Consider the following 26,746-nt stretch of genomic DNA (forward strand, 5'->3'; position numbering starts at 1 on the left):
ATTATGTTATTCTTGCAGGTTCAGTGATACAGTATATCCAATGGGGTATATCCAGAGAGATAATTTGGATCATTAGATATTTGTACGATTATATGACAAAACAGCGAGCTCAGCAGCGCAGTTACAGGGAACAATTTAGCATCAATCATCCAGCCAATATACTGCTCGGGTGGGGGAGTACTGGTTGGAAGTGGAGCAGGATGATTGATTACACGTTGTCTGCTAAGTCTTATTTTCTTATACTGAGTGTCATATAACATATTCAGGTTGAAATTACTTGGGGAGGGTGAAATTAGCAGTTTTATTAAACAAAATTAGACAGAGCTTATTTCATATTAAATTCACTATCCCAGATGCAATAATAGTTTGGTATGAAAGAGTTTCTAGGATAATTTGGTCTTGTAAAGACATGAGGAATCAAAATAGGACCAGAGTAATAATAAGTGGGTCAACAGCACAGATTGTACCTGTGTTGTGTGTGTTTTCTTACAGACATTGGGACTGATGTACATACATTTGTGTAGCATATCTTGTGTGAATTCGCACTGCACACAAACAGAAGATGAGCGAACACAAATTGAAGAATCAGAGTCTGATCGCATCTGCATTTATGGCTAGACAGGCGGAACGGTGGTGGGATGGTGCGTTCTCACATAGGCATAGCTCAGAAAGGGAACACACTAGCAGAATAGTATATGGCAGGAGCGAGAATACACTGATGACTATGAAGGTGACGCAGCAGCGAGACCTGGCGCCATAGGTAACGTAGCTGCATGACATCTCCCCCCGAGCAGTGATGCAGTGTCTCAGTGATTGAGTCACTGACACTGATGCACGATCAGTACAATCAGAGAAGAATACACCTATGAATTTCCCCGGTGAATTTGCAATAATGTAATCAGGAGCACCCAGCTAGTGCTGGCAACCGCCATCATCTGTGTATATGCACCAGCACAAAGGCACTCGCAAGAGATACGCTCAACTGCAGGAGTGCAGCTAGGGGCTTGCATGAGGATGGGGTCGCCAGTGAAGGAGCACACAGTGCAGCGTAACTCCACCCACCCAGAAGTGACCAGCAAAGACCCCCCCCCCAACATCAGATGATGTGTACCCAGCACGATCTCCTGAGTGATGGGACCCGGCAGGGGTGCCGGCATCGGCAAGTGCATACACATTTGCCAACGGAGCAATTGGGGGTTGGGGGGGGGTGGCGGGTGCCAAGCTGCATTCAGCAGCATGGCATCACTAGAAATGTCCGCAGATCTTCCTGGTTGTACAAAAGATCTGAGGCTGCGACGGACAAACTGCGGGAGTGTGCTTCGGCATTGTGCGTAGACACTGGACGATATGAACGATTTGTCATTCCGATGCATCGGAATTGGCCAAATCGTTCAAGATATTGTCTAGTGCGTACCCAGCTTAAGATAGCTGGTGGGCGAAAATGGTTCCCCATCGAAGGTTTTATACCATTAAGGTTAACCACCAATTGTACCATCAATTAAATTAAACCAACAATGGCCATCCCTAGCTCCCGCACTGAGGGCCTGATTCAGACCCGTTCTGAATGCTGCGCTCGCTCGCATTGAGAGATTTTTCTCCATCTGCGCATGCGCATAATTCCCAATGTGCGTGCGCGAACCAGTCAGTGCGATGGGAAAGTGCTTGCCCGTAGTCTGCAGTCAGGCCGCTATTTTGAGTGACAGATAGTACCATTTGTGGGTGGTAACAGGGGAAGGTGCTTGTGAATGGGGGACTGGATGTGTAAACGCAGGCGTTCCCGACCGTCAGAATGGAGTTTAATGGGTGTGTGTATAATTAGCAAAGTAGCGTCATTGATCATGTGACTTGGATGATTTTTCCCTGAACTGCTCGCACTGGCTAGGTCTACCTCAAGTGCTGCGAGCAGCTCCAATGGCTCCCGATGGTTCCCGATTAATCCCACATTTCCCGGAGATGACGTTTGTTGCGAGTGGCAAGGGGGCGTCTTTAAACACTTGTGAGCGCAATAAGCCCTCGCCCGCTAAGATATAGAGGCGTCCTTACACCGCAGAGAGCGAGCGTATGTTTTGCATAGATGGCCCCTTTTTGAAAGCGAGCGGCCGTAAATAGCGTCCGAGTCTGAATCAGGCCCTGAGCTTCACTATCCCAGAGACTATGGGGGCGGAACCACAGCAGGAGCCACAGGACAGACTATAAGCAGCAATTAAGGTAAATAGCACTGCAATTATTTTTCTTTTATCAGTAACTTTGTACAGTGTGGAACTTTAAGACTCTACATCTTCAGAGATGTAGCAAACCGAAATGTTGGGGTCTGCGCATGTGCAGAACTAGTCCTGTGATCTCATTTGCAGATCCCACAAGCCGCAACATGATTGACAAGCTGCAACATTTGGGGGTGGGGTGAAGAGGGGGCGTGGCTGCCCAGCATTCCCAGGAAACGTTTTCCGAGGTGGACACAGATTTCCTGGCTTCGCAAACTGCCAGGAACAGGCCAGGCAGAGTAAGTCTCAGCTTACTTAGGCTGGCCAAAGGAGCAACCATTGTGACCATCCAAGACAGCGTCCATGAACGCTGCACTCGGATCGCAGATGCAACAAGGAGGTGTCTATTTTCTGCACACACCTCCTGCTGCATTTGCGTTGGACTGTATTGCACAACCGCTTCGAAAAGTGGTCCAAGGATGGACAACCAGTGAACCAGCGACAGGGTTATTGTTACCCAAGGCTCATTTACGTGTGCGGGGAGTGAAGGCTAGCCTATCTGCTCTGATCCCACAGAAAAGCTCATAAATTGCAGAAAAAGTTAATGCTGGCTATGATAGAAATGTGTCAGGACACACACTGCATCACAGTTTGCTATGTATGGGGTTGCGTAGCTGCAGACCCATCAGACTGCCTATGCTGACCCATATCCACCGTCGAAAGCGCCTACAATGGGCACTTGAGTGACAGAACTGGACCATGGAGCAATGGAAGGAGGTAACCGGCTGGGTGCGTGTACGTTGTTTACCTGGGGAAGAGTTGGCACCAGGATGTTAGACTGATGACTTCCGGCCATGCCCCCAACGGAGATGGCTGCAGCCTGAGCCTGCTCCGTTAGAGCAGCAGCTACATCAACGATTACGGGCCATTTGGGGGCCTGAGAGGTCGGACCGCCGCCACCGCTGACAAGGGGATATACTACCATCCTTGTATGGAGAAGTTTATTTCCCCTCTGATGCTGCAAAAGAACCAACGCCAGCGCGTGGAGAGGGAGTGGCGCCAATCCAAGATGGCGACCGCAACTCCCGCTATCGCGTCCCCTGTGGTGATGTCCTCACAGTCTGTGCAGCCTGCATCCCCACCAGCCTCACCGCAACTCCTGCACTCTCGCTCCTTATCTTCACCCCCTTCCTCCCCTGTTGCGAACATACAGGAGGATGTACAGCCAGGAATCCTGGCCTCCTACACTGACATTGTCAGAACAATAAAGAGTACTATGGCCCCACTGATGAGAGAGCAGGCAGATTTTTTCAGGCAAGCCCTACAGGAGGCTAATGCTATATTATACAGCTCTCTCAGCGTGTTCAGGCTAATGAGTCTCAGTTAGGAGCTACAACCCACGAAGTTTCTGTTCTGCAACAGCAATAAAATTCTCTTTACAAGCAACATCTGCAAGTGTTAAACAAGGTGGATGATCTTGAAAAACGCTCCCAGCGGAACAATCTGAGAATTGTGGGGTTACCAGAATCTGTTAAGGGGGAGGCCCTATCTCACTTTATTACTACTACTCTCCCAGAGTTACTAAAAGTCCGTGACTCCTGCACTGCTATGATTGTGGAACGGCTCACCGCATAGGACCCCCCGTGATACCTCTGATGCTCGTCCTAGGGTAACCAAATTCGATGCCTCAATTTCCTGCATCATGAGGCACTTTGGCAGGCATCCAGACGCAATCGTTCTATTGTCTGGGAAGGGCATAAAATATTCCTGTTCCAGGACTACTCTGCGGAGGTGACTAGGGCACTAAAGGCTTTCTCTGGGATCTGTACTAAATTAGTGAAGGATAACCGTCGATTTGCTCTGCTGTTCCCTGCACACTTACGTCTTTTTACGAAAGATTCATGTGTGGACTTCTCAACTCCTGACGATGCTGTTTCATATCTATCAAAGCGGCTACTTCTCCCACATGCGTGGACTCTGGGGACTGACACCTGGACGTTTCCAGCACCTTTTTCTAGTATTCTAACGAAAGTTAAAAATGTCTCCTTCTAAGGCTGTGGTACTGTATGCTCATTTATACTGCTGCTTCCACAGAAATTGTTGTTTTATTGTTGTAATATGTTTGTATTGCGGATTATCGATTTCTATTTCCCTTATGCCACTGGCGGTGGTAATAGTTTGACTATTACATATTTATACATATTCCACTACATATATTTCTTTGTATGATTATTGTATGTGCTAGTTATGTTGTGTGAATTAACCCTAGTATGCTGCGGCTCACTGGAGCCCTTCTCTCTCCGTGTGTTTTAGGTTTATTGGTGAGGTCGCTCCCTTTTTTTTTTTCCATTTGATTGGTTGTTTGAAGTATAAAATTGATGATTGGTGGGAACATTTTGTTCCTGGTCCAAACTTACCCATTGTTTTTCTCTTGCATTTTTTTTGTTTTTATTTTACCCTTTGGTCCCTCATGATAGGTTTCCCCTTTTTTCTTTTTCCTTTTTTTTGTTACGTGTTTGATGCATTGCTGTACTTATGTGTCTTGGTCATTTGATGGATTTGTACAGGGGTCGAGATGCTGGAGCCCAATTTTCGCTAAATTGATATGGCTCCTTTAAAAATATGCTCGTGGAATGTCGGGGGCATAAACTCCCCTATAAAGAGGAAAAAACTTATTAGTTATATATGTAAGTTGGGAATGGATGTGGTAATGTTGCAAAAAACGCATTTATTGCAACCGGAGGGTTTGAAATTGAATATTATGGGCTACTCTGTTTTATAATTTGCTGCTTACACCTCTAAGAAACGTGGGGTGGTTACGCTAGTTAAAAAACAGCTGGCTCCACAATTACATAGATCCATAGTCGATACGGCTGGGAGGTATGTTATAACAAAGGTCACTATTCAGGGGAACAAATTTACCTTTTGTAACGTATACGCACCTAATACCTATTCTATGTGTTTTTTTCAATCCCTGCTAGCTAAACGCAGCCCCTAGACCTCGTAGCCTCCCTTCATTGGGTATTCCCCGCCTGGCCTCCGACCTTCAGCTAGTTGACATTTGGAGGACATCCTACAGATAGGGAATATACGTGTTTGTCTGTGGCGCACTCCACTTTATCACGCATTGACTACTTATTGGTGGCAGATAAATTGGTATCCCGGGTCGATGACTCCTGTATTGAACCTGTAGGTCTATCTGACCATGCTTTGATATGGTTTTCACTGATTCCAACTATTGATGAGGGGTCCTACAGGCCGTGGAGATTCCCTTCCTACTTAGCAAACTCGGTTAAAATCCTGAAATATGGCGAAGACAAAATGGCGGGATTATGCACATAACAATGTGGACCAGGTTGACTCTCCAGCACTTTATTGGCAAGCGGCTAAATCTGTTATTAGAGGAGAAATAAATGCTTATGTTTCTAAACATAAAAAAGAATGTGCACAGCAGTATGTTCAGGCGCAAAGTGAGCTTACTGCTTCCTTTCAAAATTTTAAATCCTGTCCTTCCCCCTCTACTCGTGAACACTGGGCCTGATTCAGAGCCGCTAGTAAGCGGCCGCTCGTTCGCTCCGAGCGATGTTCGCACATCTGCGCATGCATATGGGTCGTAATGCGCATGCGCCAACCAGTCATTGCGATCGGAAATCGAGCGCTCGCAAAATAGCGAGTGCCTGCTAATTTGAGTGAAAGGATGAGGCGTTTGTGGGTGGTAACAGAGGAAGGTGCTTGAAAACGGGGAGTGGTGATCCGAACGCAGGCGTGCCAAACGGTCAAAACGGGCGTTTTAAAGGTGTGCATAATTAACAAAGCAGCGTCATCGACCACGGCACTTGGTTGTTTCTTAGCCTGAACTGTTCGCATGATTGCGGTAGGAAAATCCTACCACAAGCACTGCGAGCAGTTCAGATGCCTTTCGATGTACTCGATTAATCTAATAAATAGCGGAGATGACATAGGATGCGAGCGGCCAGGGGGCATCTTTACAAAATAGCGAGCGCATGTTTCGTTCGCTCGCTCAGACATAGAGGCGTCAACAGACCGCAAAGAGCGAGCACTCAATTTAAATAGCCGGCCCCTTTTTCTGAACGAGCGAGCGCAAATAGCGTCCGGCTCTGAATCAGGTCCACTATCAGAAGGCCAAAGCGCATTTCGAGGGCGTTCTAGGCCAACTTGTCTCTCATCACACCTTTTGTAAAAATTGTCAGTTCTATAAGCATAGTAATAAGGCTGGAAGGTTACTGTTCAATTTGTTACGTAGTCACACTACCCCTGAATTTATTTCTGCCCACCGGTCTCCCACTGGTGGGAAAGGTCAGAATATTGCTGATCTCCTCAGAGATTTCTATGTAGATCTATATTCTCAGCCCTCGACAGATTCCCAACGGAAATCAGCATTTTGGAACTCTGTGTCGTTACCCTCGATTTCTACGGAACATATTACTATGTTGTTGGCTCCTATATCACCTGAGGATGTTAGCAATGCCATTAATAAGTTGAAACCCTTGAAGGCCCCAGGCCCGGATGGCTTTTCAGGAGAATTCTTTAAGAGTCTCATTAAGGATATTTGTCCATCCCTCACTGCCCTATTTAATTCCATTTTATCTGACCTCACTGTACCACAATATTTTAATTCTGCCATAATTAAGGTATTACCTAAACCTGACCGTGACCCTGAGTTACCGGCTTCTTATCGACCTATACCTCTTTTAGATGTCGACTATAAGCTGTTTTTGAAAATACTTTCAGAATGGTTAAAATTGGTTCTGCCTTATAATATAGATCCAGACCAAACCGGTTTCATTTGGGTCCGTCAATCCACTGTTAATATTCGAAAGGTTATCTCGGTGATTCAGTCGTCTGCCATGTCTCCTTCCCTCTCCCCACAGGCTATTATATCCATGGATGCTGAGAAGGCTTCGACTTGGTCACTTGGGATCACCTTTATCATACTTTGTTGCAATTTGGTTTTCCAGACCGATTTGTTGCTCTTTTGCAAGCAATATATTTTTCCCCTTTGACCCAGGTCTCCAGCAATGGCTATTTGTCATCCCCCTTTCAAGTCCAAAGTGGCACCGATCAAGGATGTCCTATGCTTCCCGCTGTCATTTGCCATAGCTCTAAAACCACTGGCAGTGGCCCTTAGATCGTTGACTAGTTTCAAAGGTATTAATATTGGACAAGCGGAACTTAAGTTATCTCTCTTTGCGGATGACATGTTATTATTTATTTCGGACCCTATTAATTCTATCCCTGCTATACTCTCCCTGTTGTCCTCTTTTAGCTCTTTTGCAGGTTATAGCATTAACTTCCAGAGCCAGCCCTAGCCCATTTGGTACCCTAGGCAAAATTTTTACTGGTGCCCCTTAACAACTTCCCAAAACAGGTGGCCCTCTTTATGGCCACGGGCCTAGTGCCCGCCTACTTTATTCAATAGTGACCTGGGCCTAGTACCCAGGTCACTTACACCTTATAGGGCAATAACTCCCTCAAGGGCCAAATGCCCCCTATGTAGCCCGGGCCTTGCGCCCGCCTATATGCCCACGGGCCTATTGCCCGACAATGCCCCCACGGGCCTAGTGCCCGATAACCCTGGTGGTCTAGGTAGGGGGTATATGGTAGGTCTCATGGAGGGCCTACCTGCTCCGTTGGAAGAAGCTGCGGGGAGGAGCTTCGTTAGCTCTTTTACTTTCCACCCCCGCAGTCCTCTCCGGTCCTCAGCCGCATTCTTCGGCCGCTGGCCCGTCCTGGCCAGCGGCATCACCTCTTCTTTGCTTCTTCCAGCCAGTGCCGCCTGTCTTCCTTTTTGATCACGGCGTCTTGTGCCCTCTTCCGCGGCCGCCGAAACTCTTGCCGCAACGACACTCTCTTCGGGAGGTCTTCACTCTTCCCTCTCCACCGTTGTACTGCCTTTTCCCGCTCAGCGTCATCTATCAGACGCCGTGAGTGGGTGGGGCTATGATGCGGCGAGCAGCGATTGGCTCGTAGCGTCTGCCTCCTATTGGCTGCTGGCCCGCGAGCCGGGTTTGACTCGCGGCCACAGCCAAACACCCGCCGCAGCCAACACTGTACCAAGTCTACCGGGTGACGGGCTACAGTAAGTCCTGCCCGCCGTGGCCGACGATTGACCGGCGCTGGGAACACATACTCCTTCCCAGCGCCGGCTACCCGCCGCCTATGCTTCCCCGGCGCTGGGAGCAGAAATAGCATCCCAGCGCCGGACGCCGATGTGTCCCGCAGGGGACACATCTCCTCCTGCTGTGCCGATGCTGGGATCAGCCACTTGATCCCAGCACGGCTTTCCACACGGCAGCAGCAGGGCAGGGGGGAGGGGCATGCAGCGCCAGTGGGGGGGGGGAACTGCGGCAGAGCCCTGGAATGCCCCTAGGCATTCCAGTCGCCCCTAGGCATTTGTTTATTATGCCTATGCCTAGGGCCGGCTCTGTTAACCTCCATAAGTCAGAATTGTTGCCATTTGGAGGTGTTACTGAGAATGATTTACGGAATCCTGCTTATAGTCATTTTCGTATTACTAAAACACAATTTAAATATTTAGGTATCTATATCCCTTTGTCATTGGCTTTGTTATATCGGTTACATTTTTCTCCTGTCCTTACGCGAATGGCCAAAATGCTGGAGGCCTGGAAATTGCTCCCCTTATCCCTGATGGGACGGCTGGCACTAATTAAAAGTGTAGTTTTCCCCAAATTGTCATACATACTTGATATAAAATTCTGTACAAAAATTTTTTCTAGCTTCTTGTGGAAGGGTGGGAACCCTCGTATAGCTGCAGCTAAGTTGTGGCTTCCTCGTGATAGAGGAGGGATGGGGCTCCCAGATATTAATTTATTTACTAAAGCAGAATTTTTTAGGTATATAAATGATTAATTGTCAGATAAAGCTGTATATACGCATCCCCCCTCTGAAACAGCCCTATTTGCCCATTTTTCTAGTGCTGCATTACTACACACACCTAAAAAACGTATTCCGCCACACATCTATCATAATGTGGTTTTTCACGATACTTATTTGATGTGGAAATCCATTTGTACTAAATTGTCTCAGCCTTATATCATATCTAAGTTTCTTCCTCTTTGGGGTAATCCTCTCTTTACTCCAGGATTGGATAAGCCGACCTTTCTTCAGTGGAGAGATAAGGGCATCTCTAAGGTTAGGGATGTGCTTGATCCTGGCGGAGTGATTCTCCCATTTAGGGCGGAATTCAATTGACTACGCGGTCCGGATCTCCCGTCTAAAGTGACAGGAGATCGCGGGCCGCTATTCAATTGATGCCGTTTTTCGCGCTGATCGTGCCCATAGAGGTCAGGTTTAGCCGTGTAAAGCAGCTAAACCCGACCAAAGTGCTGGGTGCGACCGCGAAAAGTGCTGTTTGGGCGCCCAAACAGGTCACTTTTCGCACATTTCAGCTCTCATCCCTCTGGGGCTGCGAGCTGAAATGTAGCGCTGGCAGCTGATCACGCCCGACAGGAGCAAGAATTGAATAGCTCCGTCGGGCGTGATAGGGGCTGGAATCAATTGAATTCCGCCCTTAGTGTTCTATATGAAAAATATCAAATACCTCAAACAGTTTTTCATGTATTTGCAGGTCTCTCACTTATGCGACAAGTCTCGGAATTGGTTTCTCCTGACCCCATTCACTCTTTAATGTTCTTCCTTGTACTGCATCCCTATAAAACTAAATATCTTAGCTCAGATTTAGTTAAATGCAGTTCTGTCAGACTGTGGAAGCCACTGGTGAATGCTTGGGAACGTGACATCCCTTCTCTTCATTCCCCAGACGCTCTACTGCAACATTATGACTCCACACTGAGATATTTACATTGTGCCTGGCTGCAAGAAGTCCATATTATAACTGTTAACCATACTTACATTTCACAGGCACGTAGGAGCAAAATGATACAGGGAGAATCGGGAGCTTGCCTCAAATGTAAACGCCCAAATGCATCCTTTTTCCATAATTTTTGGCTATGTCCTAAGATACGCAAGTTTTGGGGTAAGGTTGTGAACTATATTAATATGGTGCTCAATTTGCGGCTCCAATTAGATTCTGCAGCTTTGCTTTGTGCAAATTGTTCTGGTTGGGACCTGGGATTGAACAAATTTCTAATTGTCCCCTTACTGACCATAATGGTCACAATCGCTAAAAAGGTTATTCTTGTACTTGGACTTCTTCCATCCCTCCCTTTTTGGAATTGGTTAAAACTCTGTTGCTCAAAACACTTTATTAAGTCCGGCAAGCTCTTTTTCCAGCTTGAAAGTCTGGAGTGGTCTCTTTTTATAAGAAATGGGGTCCGTTTATTGAGACACTTGACTCCACTATCCATAACAAAATTCTGCAGGTATTTGAAACAACCGCTTGGTATCTGAATCGTAATTTGTCTTGAGGCCATCAAATTGTACTTACACCAATATCTAAGTCGACACTCTAGTAATATTGATTATTGTCTTTTATTTTATTAATTTATTTTATTATTATGTATCTTTGTTTATATAATTTCCCCTCCCCCCTCTTTTGCTTTCATCTTTTATTTTTAATATCATATATTATGCTACTATATGTGTTTTTTCTGATAATTAATAATTCTGTAAGTGTACCGTTCTGTCAATGTTGGATATGTATTGTTGTCTATTTTAGATGTATGCATTTTTGTATGCCTTCTTTTTTCCGTATTCAATATAATAAAAAAAAAAGATTTAATAAAAAAAAAAAAGTTACACTGATTCGGTTTGGCTTGCTGACCTGAAGCTGCGATTGGCTGACGTATCAAAGAAGTAATGGCAGTGGAAGCAGTGTAATGCCCTGGACACTGTTCTGCTGGGAAACCTTTGGATGTTACTTTCATGTGGATGTTACTTTGACACGTACCAACTACTTAAAAATTTCTGGAGACCCCCTTCATGGCAACTGTATTGCCTGATGGCAGTGGCCTTTCAGCAGGATAATTACTCTGCCACACTGCAAAAATTGTTCAGGAAAGGTTTGAGGAACATGACAAAGAGTTCAAGGTTTTGACTTGGCCTCCAAATTCCCCAGATCTCAATCCGAATGAGCATCTGTGGGATGTGCTGTAAAAACAAGTCCGAGGCATGGAGGCCCCACCTCGCACCTTACAGGACTTAAAGGACATGCTGCTAACATCTTGGTGCCAGATACCACAGGATACCTTCAGAGTTCTTGTGGAGTCCATGCCCCGATGGGACAGAGCTGTTTTGGTGGCACAAGGGAGACCTACACAATATTAGGCAAGTAATTTTAATGTTATGACTGATTGGTGTATATGTACAATTCATTCTATTCTTCTGTCAATTTTTAAAGTCTTGCTTACAGCACATTTATTGCTTTTAAATAAAGTGACATTTAAGCATTTTATTTGATAGCAATTATTTTCATTACAAATGTACAATATTGCTTTGCAAATATTGTGTGTACAAATAGCGCAAATGGGCTGCCAGGGGTACCTAGATGGAAAATGATTGAGAACCACTGGTCTATATAATTACATTTTTGAACATTTTTCATTTTCATTTCCATGTCTCCAATTTTGCTGAATGATTTTATGAGTCTGAATGAAAGGAATTCTTTCCAATTAGACAGATCATAGTATGAAGTGAGTTTCTTTTATATTTTAAATTGTTTGCTCTATTTATTATGCTTCTTACAAATAAATGTGGGGAACAGTTAAATGCATTAGTAATATTAAATGCTTGAATAGAGTACAATGTGTAACAGATCTTGTCCTGAAAGTAACTAGATGTGATTTCAGGAACCTCAAGCAGGGACAGAACTATTGTATGGGAGACAATGGAGGCACCTGCCGCCGGGCGCCAGCACTGAAAGGGCACCTCCTCCATTGCCCACAATATATTCACCCCACTTAGGGCTGTAAATATGTACCCGGAGTGTACCGTCATTATAGATAGATAGATAGATAAGATAGATAGATAGATAGATAGATAGATAGATAGATAGATAGATAGATAGATAGATAGATAGATAGATAGATGGATACTGTGGATATGCAACATATTAATTTTCCATTTTTTGGGGGGAGGCACCAAATTATAACTTGCCTACGGGCGCCTAGTATGAAATTTATGCCACTTATCCACAAGCATTATTATTTTGTAACTATTAACCATATCTACCTTGAATCAGCCTGGGTTGAACCTTTGCAATACCCCCCCCAACTTTTATTCTTTGGAAATCTAGAAAAGGGTGTTGACAATACTTTGAGAAGAGGGCATGGTCATGTGTCACAGAGGCATGTTCACACGAGGAATCAACCAGCACTACCAAAGTTCTGGACCATCCCCTTCACCCATCCTGTTCTGTTCATCTCAAATTATCCTTCCAATGCCAAACACACCATGGCAGGTTGTTGTTACACCCATTCACCGCTGCTCTGGGCATACTTCTCAACTTTGTAGCACAGTCAGTACAGAATTGGGACAGAGCCCTCAAATTGGGTCTCTCCTGCCTAAATGAGGATAGTTGGTATGTATGCCTTCTCTCTGTGTGGGGACATAGATGAGTCTTATGCGGGCCATATATCTATGGCCCAATACCCTGTTCTGCCGACGCCATTCTGATCCGCAATCAAAAACGCCGATACAGGGACATCGATGATAGGTGAACCGATGGCGGATCAGGGAAACTCAACGTATTAAAAATCCCAAAATCACCAATTCTGACCATTTTCGGGTCGGAATCAGGAAATCGAGATTGTCCAAAATGTTGGATTTCCCGACCCCACAGGAACAGGGAATTGGGGCACTCTATCGTAGATGTATGGGCCCCACAAGTCTTTCAGTCTCAAGAGTTTACTGTAATAAGAGTTCAATCGCTTTGTTTCTTATTGTTTCCTATGTATTCTGCAACACCTGCAATTTTTAATTACTGTGCTTTTCAGGGATCTTCTTCAATATGGCAATCCTACAATTTCTGTCTCAATCCAAATTGGGAACCGGAATGTCTGGGACTCTTCTGGATTACTGACCCCACAGACTCCTAGGGGAGAAGCTAACTCTCCCCAAAGGTCAATGACCAACCAGCAAAGTGTGCAGGAACATGTCATAATGACGCAAAATGTGTCATCAAGCCCAGCCCACTGAGTGATTAGAAGCGTCATTATGGAATTTGTGGCATGATACACTTTGGGCCTTATTCAGAGATGCTAATGCGATCTTCATGCAGATCGAGCGATTGTTTGCCATCGTGAATGTGTGTAAGCCCCACTGCACGTGAGCAGCAATCGCATTGCCACTACAGACGCACATAGGAATTCATCACAGAGTGAATGACAAGTTGTCAATGTTTGTGGGTGGTAACAGGGGGTGGTCAGAAAAATGCAGGCATGCTTGTCCATTTGAACGCCATTACATTGGCGTGCATACATTAGCCACTGCGATTGCATACGCAGCTCTGCATGTCTGATGAGCTCCCAAGGCTGCAGCTGGCCAGACTTACCGCAAGGGCAAGAAGGTCGCCGATGTGCGTCGATGTTACCGATATTTAAGCAGGTAAGAAGGCAGCAGTGGGCGTATTTATGCTCACGTGATTTTGCTAACATTAGCATATTTTCGTAGCATGAGACCTGCTACTACTACCTAATTGCGGCTGTACCAGAAGCGGTAATCTACAACTTCTCCTGAGAGAGTGCGGGTGCACACCGGTTCCCTGTCCGCTGACCACACTGTGCTATCAGAGCACAGGCACCCAAGACGCTATCACTGCCAGTTGAAGGTCCCGGTGGACGTCAGCACACAGACGGAGATTGGTATTAATTTCCATTACACAGTGCGCTGCAGTACATCTACCTCTGCCGGGCGTCACTCCCTGGCTGGCCGTGCTGACCCACGTTAAGCCACACTAGGTCCTGTGTTTCTAATACTCTGCAATCGTGATAGCAGCCTTCACAGGTAAACCTATGGCTTCCATCATTGTATAAACTCTCAGGTACCTACGTTTGTGTACTGCAACACATTTCAGGAATTTACAATCATTTCCTGATACAGACTCACTTGCGGTTCTTCATGTTTACAATTTGTTGGGGATAACCCACTGTATCCAGGACTTTGATACATGTGTTGGACATAACACCAAAGGCTTCTGTTTTTTCTAAAGGGGAGAGCTACTATTAGCTAGACTGTGTCAATGTTCTCATTTTACATGCATTGCTGATTACACCTGAATTGGCTACTTAGCTGCAAAATACTTTTTGGCACAGATTGTCATAATTAATATATCTATAGTCAATAGTAGAGGATTGAGATACTAATATCGGAGCCTGATCATCTCCTTTATCTGTATTCACAATCTTAATTATCCTTTATTGTTCACATTCTATATAGTTTCCTCAGCTGACTTTATGTGATTATTATGTGTTTTTATATGTCATTTTCTATGTGTGTCTTATCATTATTTTAATATATTTTTTATAGATAATAAATTGAGTTTTATATACCAAGGTGTTACTCATATGTTTCTACTTAATTATCAGAGCACAATGTTTTTTTCATATTGTTCTTGTCAGTGAGGTTGGCAATCACCTCTAAGTTTCACTGCGCACTGATAATTGACTCTCTGGCTTAATAGCGCTCAGGCTTCTTTCTGTGTGTTCTACAGTATGTATGGTCACAGTGGCTAATAGTGATCTACAGTATGTATGGTCACAGTGGCTAATAGTGATCTAGAGTATGTATGGTCACAGTGGCTAATAGTGATCTACAGTATGTATGGTCACAGTGGCTAACAGTGATCTACAGTATGTATGGTCACAGTGGCTAATAGTGATCTAGAGCAGTGATTTTCAACCTTTTTTAACTCGCGGCACACTACACAAGATTTTAAAATTGCCAAGGCACACTATCCGGCGATGTGGTGTGCGCGGACTATGAAAAATCACACTACATTAGTTCCCACAGGAATAAAACACACTACATTGGCCCCCACAAGAATAAAAAACACACTACATTGGCCCCCACAAGAATAAAACAATCCCATTGGCTGGCCTAACAGAAAAAAAAACACATTGCTCCCCACAAAAAAAACAACCATACCACATTGCGCCCCACAGAATTGCTCCCCACAGAAAAAGAAACCTATGGCTGGCCCCACAGAAACAAAAAACAAAACACATTGTTCCCCACTAAATAGGCAAATATATGGCTGGATAACATATGGCTGGTTCTCACAAAAAAAATGACATGACTGGTTCCCACGAAAAAATAAACTATGGCTGGTACCCACGAAGAAGAAAAAAATGTCTGGTCCCCACAAAACCCACATTTCTTCCCCCCTTGTCACTCACACTGCAGCAGGATCGCGTGTGGGCTTCCAGGCAGGCTGCAGAGCCTGCCTGGACAGAGCGCGGGCTGGCTGACTGGCGCAGGGAGTTGGCTGGCAGAGCGGGCTGGAGGGCAGTGGACAACGCGGCGTGCGTGACCTGTGATGTCACGCCGCCGCATCTTTGCAGGTCACTACCCGGTCGCGCCTGAGTCTCCCAGAGGAGCTCAGCGGCCCGGGATGCTGAAGTACAGTAAAATGTGCCCGGTGGCTCTGACAGCCCCGCGGCACACCTCACAACCGGCCACGGCACACTAGCGTGCCGCGACACACTGGTTGAAAACCGCTGATCTAGAGTATGTATGGTCACAGTGGCTAATAGTGATCTAGAGTATGTATGGTCACATTGGCTAATAGTGATCTAGAGTATGTATGGTCACAGTGGCTAACAGTGATCTAGAGTATGTATGGTCACAGTGGCTAATAGTGATCTAGAGTATGTATGGTCACGGTGGCTAACAGTGATCTACAGTATGTATGGTCACAGTGGCTAGGATTGGTATGGTTCAAATCCCGACGCCGGAAGACTGGCATCACTGAAAATCCTGATCGGTAAGTACACTAACCAACCTAACCCTCTCCCCCCTAACCCTCCCTTAGGGGTGCCTAACCCGAACCTCCCCCCTGGTGCTTAACCCTCCCCCTAAGTGCCTAAACCTAACCCCCCCTTCCCCGCAGCCTAAACCTAACCCTCCTGGGTGGGTGCCAAACCCTAACCTCCCCCCGAGGGTGCCTAACCCTAACCCCCCCTTCCCCTAGCCTAACCCTCCCGGGGGGTGCCTGACCCTAAGTCCCCCCAGGGAGCCCTTATCCTAACACACCCCCCCAGCTGTCTGCGCTCGCCGAACAGCTTGCCTTCGTTCGGTATGCCGGGCGTCGGGCTCCCGGCGTAGGGATAATGATAGGCGTCGTGATTTCGATGCCTATCATTTATCCTCTGTCGGGATTGCACAGTCGGGAAGCCGGCGGTCGGGATTTAGACCGTCGGCTTCCTTACTGCATACCCAGAGGCTCATAGTGATCTACAGTATGTATGATTCTAGTGGCTCATAGTGATCTACAGTATGTATACTCACAGTTGCTCATAGTGATCTAGAATATGTATAACCTCAATAGCTATCACTGTCCTTGTAGCAAATAAAATGCATCCATCTGACAATTCTAGCACATAAATGTAGTGCATCGAGAGCCTCTTTGCCAGCACACAGAGTCTTCAAGCAATAAAAAGGTATTAAATCATACTTGGTGACATGCCGTGAGACTCCTGAATTTCACCGGATTCAAATACACTCCTGGCAGAGTGAAACCAACATCCCGAGTCTCGCCCACTTGCATTGTGCAGCAGGGGGCAGTGCTGTAATGACCCAAATCATATAATCACCCCACCCACAAGGGTCACATAGGACCTCCACTCCTGTATACAATGTCAGCAAGTATGTATTAAATTGTATGAGGTAATGATACAGTATATTTGAACAATAGGGTTAAGAAAATCTTTAACATGGATATACCCTTGTAAATAACATACCTATCACTGATGTAAACAGCTCTGGAGCAGAACTGCCGGCAGCCATGAATGTAGCTCCTGCCACGTCTTCACTGAGCTGCAACCTCTGTAGAGACGGAAGGATAGAATAGTTAAACATAAAGGGTTTTTTTTCGTAACGACCAAATACTAAAGGCCGTACCACAAATCATAAAGCTCCATCCAATTTTATTGGCATGAATTGGACTATTCCATTTTTATTGGCTTGAATTGAACTATTCAGAGGTATGATGCAGTAGCGTAATGTACCATATTAGTCAACATTAGAACCCAGAAGTACAGAATATTCAGCATGCACTTTGCCTCACACTTCTCTACAAAACATGTATAAATATATATATATATATATATATATATATATATATATATATATATATATATATATAAAATTAATTGCATGGGAAATATTTTGCTGAAATATAAATCTAAAATTGCCTTGCTACAGATTGTAAAATTAGGCTATTTTTGATAGTACACAATTTTGTTCGTCAATAATGTATGCAGATAATGTAATTAGTGGCAGTGTACAGACTGGTTATCCTACAGAGAGAGGGCAGTACTGTGGGATTTCATACTTGCTGAGTATTGCTAGAGGCTTGGTTAGTACTAAAACCTGACTTGAGTTCCTGTATGATAGTGGTCTCCAATCTGTAGCTCGCGAGCTACTGGTAGCTCGCGGTCTTAATTTTGGTAGCTCATCTAGCTGCAGTACTGCCGAGTAAACTAGGAGCAAGTGACCTCTGACGTGTGCCTTCCTGTGGTGTCGACTCTATGGGTGGAGCCACAGGGAAGCACGTCAGGTGATTGCCGCAGATGTGCTTCCCTGTGGTTCCACCCACGGCGTATATGCTATGACGGAGCGAGTGACTCCTACCCAGCCCTATCGTAAAATCATACAGCAGCCCTGCCTATATCATTTGCTCCTCTACTGCACGTACCTCCTTGGAGCCGGTAATTAACAGTGAAATGTGCCTGTGCTTACATTTTATTTACAAACTACAACAATATCACCGTAATAATGAAATGCATTGTTGTTTTCTATTAAACATTTTTTTGTTTTCCTTAAATGACCTTCAATTGTTCGGTTGTTAGCCAGATTTGTTTTCTACAATTTTAGTAGCTCTTCAGGAGGTTTCATTTTACTAAAGTAGCTCACACCTCAATTAAGGTTTGGCGACCACTGCTGTATGAGATGTGCTACTGTAGATAAACCATTTCTACCAACATGCACCAAAAGATACTTAAAACATTTATAGCTTTTATTTTTTTTTTTAAATCATTCAGTCATTGCTTAAAAGTAAGTTGATACTGCAAGCTCACAAAGCTATTTCCATCACTGAAATAAGCATGACTCTCCTGTACCCAGCTACGAGGGCTTTAAGTGAATTTAAACATGCATAATGATATTGGAACTTTTCACAGACAATTTACTGTTTAGCAGAGCAGGCTAGTAATCATCAATATTTTGCTGCTATATGTAGAGCTGAAAAGTTTATATGGCTCCCAAGCACCACTGTAAAGCTGAAAATATATTTTATGTAATAAAAATACAAAATGTAACAGCCTGAAGAAACACCAATATTCTTCACAAACCTTGTTTTGTTATGGGATTGCTGCTTTAAAAATTATTTGAACAAAAATGAGGTTGATGATCTTGAAATGAAGTACTATGAGCTTCTGTATGGTATATGATAAGTGGGGGGCAGATTCTCTTGAAAACAAAAAAGTAAAACTGTTAATAACGCAGGATTTTTTAAAATATATTTTTGCTGGTTTGTGGGGGGAGGAGGATTAATGCAAACAGCCGCGTCTTGTTCTCCTGCCAAGTGTTGTGCTTCATCTGCGACTTTGTACGTGTGTAAAACCAATTAATGTGTGGTTAAGTCACAGCCTAGTATCTTTAGTTCACTGTGTGCGGCTTTTCCTCATGCCAAGTGCAAGTGTTGTGCTTCATCTGCGACTTTGTACGTGTGTAAAACCAATTAATGTGTGGTTAAGTCACAGCCTAGTATCTTTAGTTCACTGTGTGCGGCTTTTCCTCATGCCAAGTGCAAGTGTTGTGCTTCATCTGCGACTTTGTACGTGTCTAAAACCAATTAATGTGTGGTTAAAGTCGCAGCCTAGTGTCTTTAGTACACTGTGTGCGGCTTTTCCTCATGCCAAGTGCAAGTGTTGTGCTTCATCTGCGACTTTGTACGTGTCTAAAACCAATTAATGTGTGGTTAAAGTCGCAGCCTAGTGTCTTTAGTACACTGTGTGTGGCTTTTCCTCATGCCAAGTGCAAGTGTTGTGCTTCATCTGCGACTTTGTACGTGTGTAAAACCAATTAATGTGTGGTTAAAGTCGCAGCCTAGTGTCTTTAGTACACTGTGTGTGGCTTTTCCTCATGCCAAGTGCAAGTGTTGTGCTTCATCTGCGACTTTGTACGTGTCTAAAACCAATTAATGTGTGGTTAAAGTCGCAGCCTAGTGTCTTTAGTACACTGTGTGTGGCTTTTCCTCATGCCAAGTGCAAGTGTTGTGCTTCATCTGCGACTTTGTCCGTGTGTAAAACCAATTAATGTGTGGTTAAAGTCACAGCCTAGTGTCTTTAGTACACTGTGTGTGGCTTTTCCTCATGCCAATGCAAGTGTTGTGCTTCATCTGCGACTTTGTCCGTGTGTAAAACCAATTAATGTGTGGTTAAAGTCACAGCCTAGTGTCTTTAGTACACTGTGTGTGGCTTTTCCTCATGCCAAGTGCAAGTGTTGTGCTTCATCTGTGACTTTGTACGTGTCTAAAACCAATTAATGTGTGGTTAAAGTCGCAGCCTAGTGTCTCTAGTACACTGTGTGCGGCTTTTCACAGCACATGCGATGTGACTAGGATACAAAATTGAAAGAAAAATATGGTGTGCTACGCCTCTCGGAGCATTTCAGTTGCGCCGGGCGTCTTATGCTGTATATCATAAAGATGCCCGGTGTGCAGTATGAGGACACAGCTGTATGGTAAAAGTTAAAATATTTATGTGCAGAATAGATCATTAACATAAGGAGTTCCTGAAGACTTAAATTTGCATAAAAAATGCTAGGCCACTAATATCTTGTTTTAGCTTATGACAAAGGTCCTATTTCCTCAAATATACCAATGAGCACATGACAGGAATGGGAAGATTTCACGTATAAAAATAGTTTCTCAGTTCATACTTACTTCAGAAATCTTTTCCAAGGACGGGACGAAGAAGTCATCACAGACAATGGCGAGGGCGTAGAACATGTACATTGCCTGCGGGAATAATAAAAAGACAGATCCAGATTCAAACGTGGGTATAATCAGTCAACCTAAATCTGCCATAGCTTACACTATTCATGTCATTTATTATTAGCTGGTCATAGGGAACAAGGGTTTGAGGGTAAATCCATTTACAAGTGCAGATAGAGATTTGCTGGATTTTCTAAGATAATACTGTATTAGTGACACTGACACATTTCATTCTCATTATACTTTATCATCCTCTATTTGCCGAGACACAATAATTAATGACAATTTGGCTAGCTCATATGAGTGTTATCTTATGTCAATAAGAACTAGGTTACAATGAGATACTACAGTATAACCTATTGCTAATTTACATTATGTGACTACAGACAACTTATATATATATATATATATATATATATATACAGTAGTTATGACTTATGTAATACATGGAAACAAAAGCAATTAATGTGGGCTAATATACTAAGCCAGAGAGAGTTGGCCAGATTCAGCAAGATTGACTGCCGGCCATGCCAAATTCCGACAGCGTCATCCCGGCAGCAGTGAAAATCCCGATTGTCCCAAGGTAAGCATTTCCTAACCTATTCTACCCCCTATTCATAGCCCTCCCTTAGGGGTGCCTAACCCTAACCTCCCCCCCAAGCGCCTAAACCTAATACCCCCTCTAAGTGCCTAAACCTAACCCCCCCTTCCCCACCGCCTAAACCGGGGGGGTGCCTAACCCTAACCTCGCCACGGGGGTGCCTAACCCTAACCCTCCCTTCCCCTAGCCTAACCCTAAACTCCCGGGGGGGGGGTGCCCAACCATAAGTCCCCCCCGGGAACCCCAAAACTAACCCTCCCCCCCGCGGCTGTTCGCGCCCGGCGCCCTGCTTACCTACGATCAGTAAGCAGGGTATCGGGCTCCCGACGTTGGTCTAATGACAGGCGTCGGGCTTTCGACGCCTGTCTTTTAACCCCTTGCCGGGATTAGACAGTCGGGAAGCTGACGGTCAGAATTCCGTCCGTCAGCTTCCTGACTGCTTCCCAGTTGTACATTTTGAAAAGCATTGACCAATCTGCCCGGTTTAAAAATGGCTGCAGGATTACTTTAAAAGTATTTACTTGCTGTTTACAGGACTTTTTGCAGCTGCACCCACTTTGTGGAATTTCCTCCCTTGTACAAGAAGACTTTCCTATAGCCTACAAACCTTTTAGCATTTCCTGAAAACCCATCTCTATAGACAAGCTCATACAATTTCCAAACATCCCTCTTAACATCCACAGGCAATTTTACACAATTACCACACCTCTACACAGTTCACTTAGAGCTTTTAATCTAATGCAAAAACATTTATTCTTTCTCCATAGTCAAAATCTGGACCACACAGCCCCACACGGGATTTTCTTTTCTTATTGCTATCTGGCATTGCAATACGCGGCATTTAAACCTATGTATCAACTCCTTATTTCGCTATAGAGTGTAAGCTAGCGAGCAGTGCCCTTTTTGTCTGTTTATAAACCGGCGAGAATACTGTACCACTTTGCCTGTTAATAAACTGGCGAGCAGGGCCCTCTTTGTCTGTTTATAAACTGGCGAGCATACCTCTTTATCTCTTCATAAACTGGCGAGCAGGGCCCTCTTTGTCTGTTTATAAACTGGTGAGCAGGGCCCTCTTTTTCTGTTTATAAACTGGCGAGCATACCTCTTTGTTTGTAAACTGGTGAGCATACCTCTTTGTTTATAAACTGACAAGCATACCTCTTTGTCTGTTTATAAACTAGTGAGCAGGGCCCTCTTTGTCTGTTTATAAACTGGGGAGCATACCTCTTTGTTTATAAACTGGCGAGCATACCACTTTGTCTGTTTATAAACAGGCGAGCATACCTCTTTGTTTATAAACTGGCAAGCATACCTCTTTATCTGTTTATAAACTGTCGAGCAGGGCCCTCTTTATCTGTTTAAAAACTGGCAAGCATACCTCTTTGTCTGTTTATAAACTGGCAAGCATACCTTTTTGTCTGTTTATAAACTGGCGAGCATACCCCTTGTCTGTTTATACACTGGCGAGCATACCCCTTGTCTGTTTATACACTGGCGAGCATACCTCTTTGCTTATAAACTGGTGAGCAGGGCCCTTTTAATCTGTTTATAAACTGGCAAGCATACATCTTTGTCTGTTTATAAACTGGCAAGCATACCTCTTTGTCTGTTTATAAACTGGCGAGCATACCTCTTTGTTTATAAACTGGTGAGCAGGGCCCTTTTTATCTGTTTATAAACTGGCGAGCATATCTCTTTGTCTGTTTATAGACTGGCGAGCATACCTCTTTGTCTGTTTATAAACTGGGGAGCATACCTCTTTGTCTGTTTATAGTTTATAAACTGGCAAGCAGGGCCCTCTTTGTCCGTTTATAAACTGGCGAGCATACCCCTTGTCTGTTTATACACTGGCGAGCATACCTCTTTGTTTATAAACTGGTGAGCAGGGCCCTTTTAATCTGTTTATAAACTGGCAAGCATACATCTTTGTCTGTTTATAAACTGGCAAGCATACCTCTTTGTCTGTTTATAAACTGGCGAGCATACCTCTTTGTTTATAAACTGGTGAGAAGGGCCCTTTTTATCTGTTTATAAACTGGCGAGCATATCTCTTTGTCTGTTTAAAGACTGGCGAGCATACCTCTTTGTCTGTTTATAAACTGGGGAGCATACCTCTTTGTCTGTTTATAGTTTATAAACTGGCAAGCAGGGCCCTCTTTGTCTGTTTATAAACTGTCGAGCAGCACCCTTTTTATCTGTTATAAACTGGCGAGCATACCTCTTTGTGTGTTTATAAACTGGCAAACATACCTCTTTGTCTGTTTATAAACTGGTGAGCATACTTCTTTCTGTTTATAAACAGGCGAGCATACCTCTTTGTTTATAAACTGGCAAGCATACCTCTTTGTCTGTTTATAAACTGTCGAGCAGGGCCCTCTTTATCTGTTTATAAACTGGCGAGCATACCTCTTTGTCTGTTTATAAACTGGCGAGCATACCTCTTTGTCTGTTTAAAAACTGGCAAGCATACCTCTTTGTCTGTTTATAAACTGGCAAGCATACCTCTTTGTCTGTTTATAAACTGGCGAGCATACCCCTTGTCTGTTTTTACACTGGCGAACATACCCCTTGTCTGTTTATACACTGGCGAGCATACCCCTTGTCTGTTTATACACTGGCGAGCATACCTCTTTGTTTATAAACTGGTGAGCAGGGCCCTTTTAATCTGTTTATAAACTGGCAAGCATACATCTTTGTCTGTTTATAAACTGGCGAGCATACCTCTGTTTATAAACTGGTGAGCAGGGCCCTTTTTATCTGTTTATAAACTGGCGAGCATATCTCTTTGTCTGTTTATAGACTGGCGAGCATACCTCTGTCTGTTTATAAACTGGGGAGCATACCTCTTTGTCTGTTTATAGTTTATAAACTGGCAAGCAGGGCCCTCTTTGTCTGTTTATAAACTGGCGAGTATACCTCTTTGTCTGTTTATAAACTGTCGAGCAGCACCCTTTTTATCTGTTTATAAACTGGCGAGCATACCTCTTTGTGTGTTTATAAACTGGCAAACATACCTCTTTGTCTGTTTATAAACTGGTGAGCTAACTTCTTTGTTTGTTTGCTAATACCCAGTCTAGTTTTATCACTGTGTTTGTTACTAAGTGATGTGCTATGGACTATGCTGCCATTATAGGAATAAACAGTCTATATTTGCCATTATGCTTCAGGAAGCTCATGAGATAAGCCAATTGCAGCCTGTGATTTGAGGAGTGGCAGAAGTAGGGATCCATGCCAGTCTGCCACCGAAGAGATGAAAGAGAAGTATCGCAAATATGGAATTAAATCATACGAGCCTATACTACTGTATAAATATGCTCAGACACTAGTAATTGAGAAACCACATGTTATATAATGATCTAGCAACCATGATGCCAAAAACAAATACTGGGCACACAGCTACTCCAAGCCAATAGGTGACCATATCATATATGGTTCTCATGTAGCACAAAGGGATCCGGTCACATGGTCGACAGTGACCATGTCACAATTTCAATACTACAATCTCAACACTAGAATGTCGACACTGTTCAACATGTTGACAGACACCATGTTGACATCAACATAATGTCAAAATGTTCACAATGTCGACATCTGAAATGTTGATATGAGAAATGTCGTCATTCTGTGGTTATGGCTAGGCGCAGCCAGGAGGGTTAGGCTGTGACGGGAGGTTAGGGTTAAGCTGCGATGGGAGGTTAGGGTTAGGCTGCGACGGGAGGTTAGGGTTAGGCTGTAATGGGAGGTTAGGGTTAGGCTGCGGCGGGAGGTTAGGGTTAGGCTGCATGGGGGAAGGAGTAGGTTTAGGCACTAAGAGGGGGGTTGGGCTAGGCGTAGGGAACAGGAATAGGGAATAATACTTACCATAACCGCCGCTAGTCTGACAATTGCGCTGGAACTGCTGCACACATGACCGCCAGGACCAGGAAGAGAACGCTGTAGACGCATATTGCACGTCGTCATGATAAATTTCAACCAAACATAGCACACCCAACAAAAAAGATAAAAGCCTTTTCTGGTACCAGAAAAGGAAGTTGAGAGACAGTCGTGGCTGCTTGCCTTGTCATCTATACCTTCCACTGTCGCTCTTCATGCCAACCATATTACACTCCCAATAGCTGCAGACAAAGGGCAGTCACCAATGGCTGTTTTCCTATTGGTAGCTGACAATGTTTCTACCTTACAGCAGCCACACACACTTTCCCAAAACCAGTTACAAGTGATATTCCGCTACCTTATGTATCATTTCTTCACCCCAACTCTTTGATTTTGAGTTTATTAGGGTATGGCCATCTTTACCATTTGTTACATGTAATTCTAAGTTATTTATTTATATAACAAACCCCTCAATCTACAGAACTATGTACTATGTTGGAGCTTTACAAATAAAGAGTAATAATAATAGACTAGACAACACTAGTGGACTACATTATGCTTTCTACATTAACAAACTAGGACCGTGATCTGCTTTCTGCACTAATAAAATACAGAATACAAAGCATGACACTAAAAAGACCCAGGACCACAACCACAAGGTTTGGAGCTGCTGCAGGGCCTGAGAGCAAAACTACCAGGCTACCTATGCTACACTGGGCCCTGCTCCCATCTGTGGTCTTCACTGCTAGTTGGAATTTTAATGAGCTCACTGGCTTTGTGACTGTTGACTAGGAATGGCCATCAAATGGTAAACCATCGATGGCTTGCACCATCAATGAACATCTCTGCTTATGGAGGATGGCTGGCCAATTAGGTAAGGGGGTGGTGCATTAAAGGGGTGGATCTATGCATTGTGCCTCCAGCAAAGAGTAAAGGAAAAACATCAGCCAAATCTGCCATTGATGATGAAAAACCATCGGAGCTCCGCCATTGATGGCAAACCACTGATAGTCACTGGCCATCCCTACCACTAACAATGAAAGGTATTGATGCTGTTTGGAGAAGAAGGGATCTCTGAGTAGAAAGTGAAATACAGAGCAGCTGCAGAGTAAGAAGAGGTGGACAGCTTCCAAATTGAATTGAGGGGTCCTTTCATTATTTTGAATTGGGACCAATAAAGTTCTAGTTATACCCCTGAATAAAATGCAATCATATTGTATTAGAAACTCATATTCAATCCTAGAAACAGAACAAGAGATCCCCACAATAGCCAATGAGTTGTACAAAGAAAGTGTAATATAAATAAATAAATGAAGGTCCTCCACTCTCAGAACCTAAGTTTTAATCATAATAATATGTTACCCTGGAAAAATAAAAAGTTCACTGAAAAGAATAAATGCGTAACATGCAAACAAAGCAAACTGCCAACACTTTGTAAGCAGTTCTTATGTATTAAAAGAGAATCTGTCAGTTTGTATTAAAATAATTTGGACATGGTGATTTTTCCTCTAGTTATATGTGCATAACAATCCCTGAGATTTCTATGTGCCCACTGCCATGGGAGAGAGCATAGGAAACCAGTGTGAAGTATATATCCCAGACTCGACTTGAGAGCTGGGCTTCGTACTGATCTATGGTAGATCACTCCTTGTCGGTTTTCTCTTTATTGGGTATATCTTGTATATAAAAATAATTGGTCTGTTTGTTCGTCTGTCTGTCCGGTTATGCATTCAGATACCCCTGCACTGATTATGATGAAACCAACGCAAGGTGGTCTAGTTGAATCCTGGCTAGATTTTAGGGGGGGTTAGGTTCGGACCTCCCATTGGTGTACGCTGGGAAGAACTTTGACCTGGGGATGCTGGGTAGAACTTTGACCCGAGGAGCCTATTCTGGGCCTCACACTGAATGGAATTG

At 44.1% G+C, this 26,746-nt stretch overlaps 1 protein-coding gene across 1 annotated transcript in view; it reads right to left on the minus strand.

The window, feature by feature from the left end:
- Positions 1 to 26,746, minus strand: part of SLC24A3 (solute carrier family 24 member 3) — a 489,239-nt gene that overhangs the window by 133,941 nt on the left and 328,552 nt on the right. The window contains exons 4-5 of the mRNA XM_088477346.1: positions 20,305 to 20,379; positions 17,099 to 17,183 (exon numbers count right to left, since the gene is read on the minus strand). Of these exons, the coding sequence (XP_088333472.1) occupies positions 17,099 to 17,183; positions 20,305 to 20,379 (160 nt within the window). The remainder of the gene's footprint in view (positions 1 to 17,098; positions 17,184 to 20,304; positions 20,380 to 26,746) is intronic.

The sequence above is a fragment of the Taudactylus pleione genome, unplaced genomic scaffold, assembly GCF_031769625.1.
Source record: "Taudactylus pleione unplaced genomic scaffold, aTauple2 ptg000201l, whole genome shotgun sequence".
NCBI classification, from domain to species: Eukaryota; Metazoa; Chordata; class Amphibia; order Anura; family Myobatrachidae; genus Taudactylus; species Taudactylus pleione.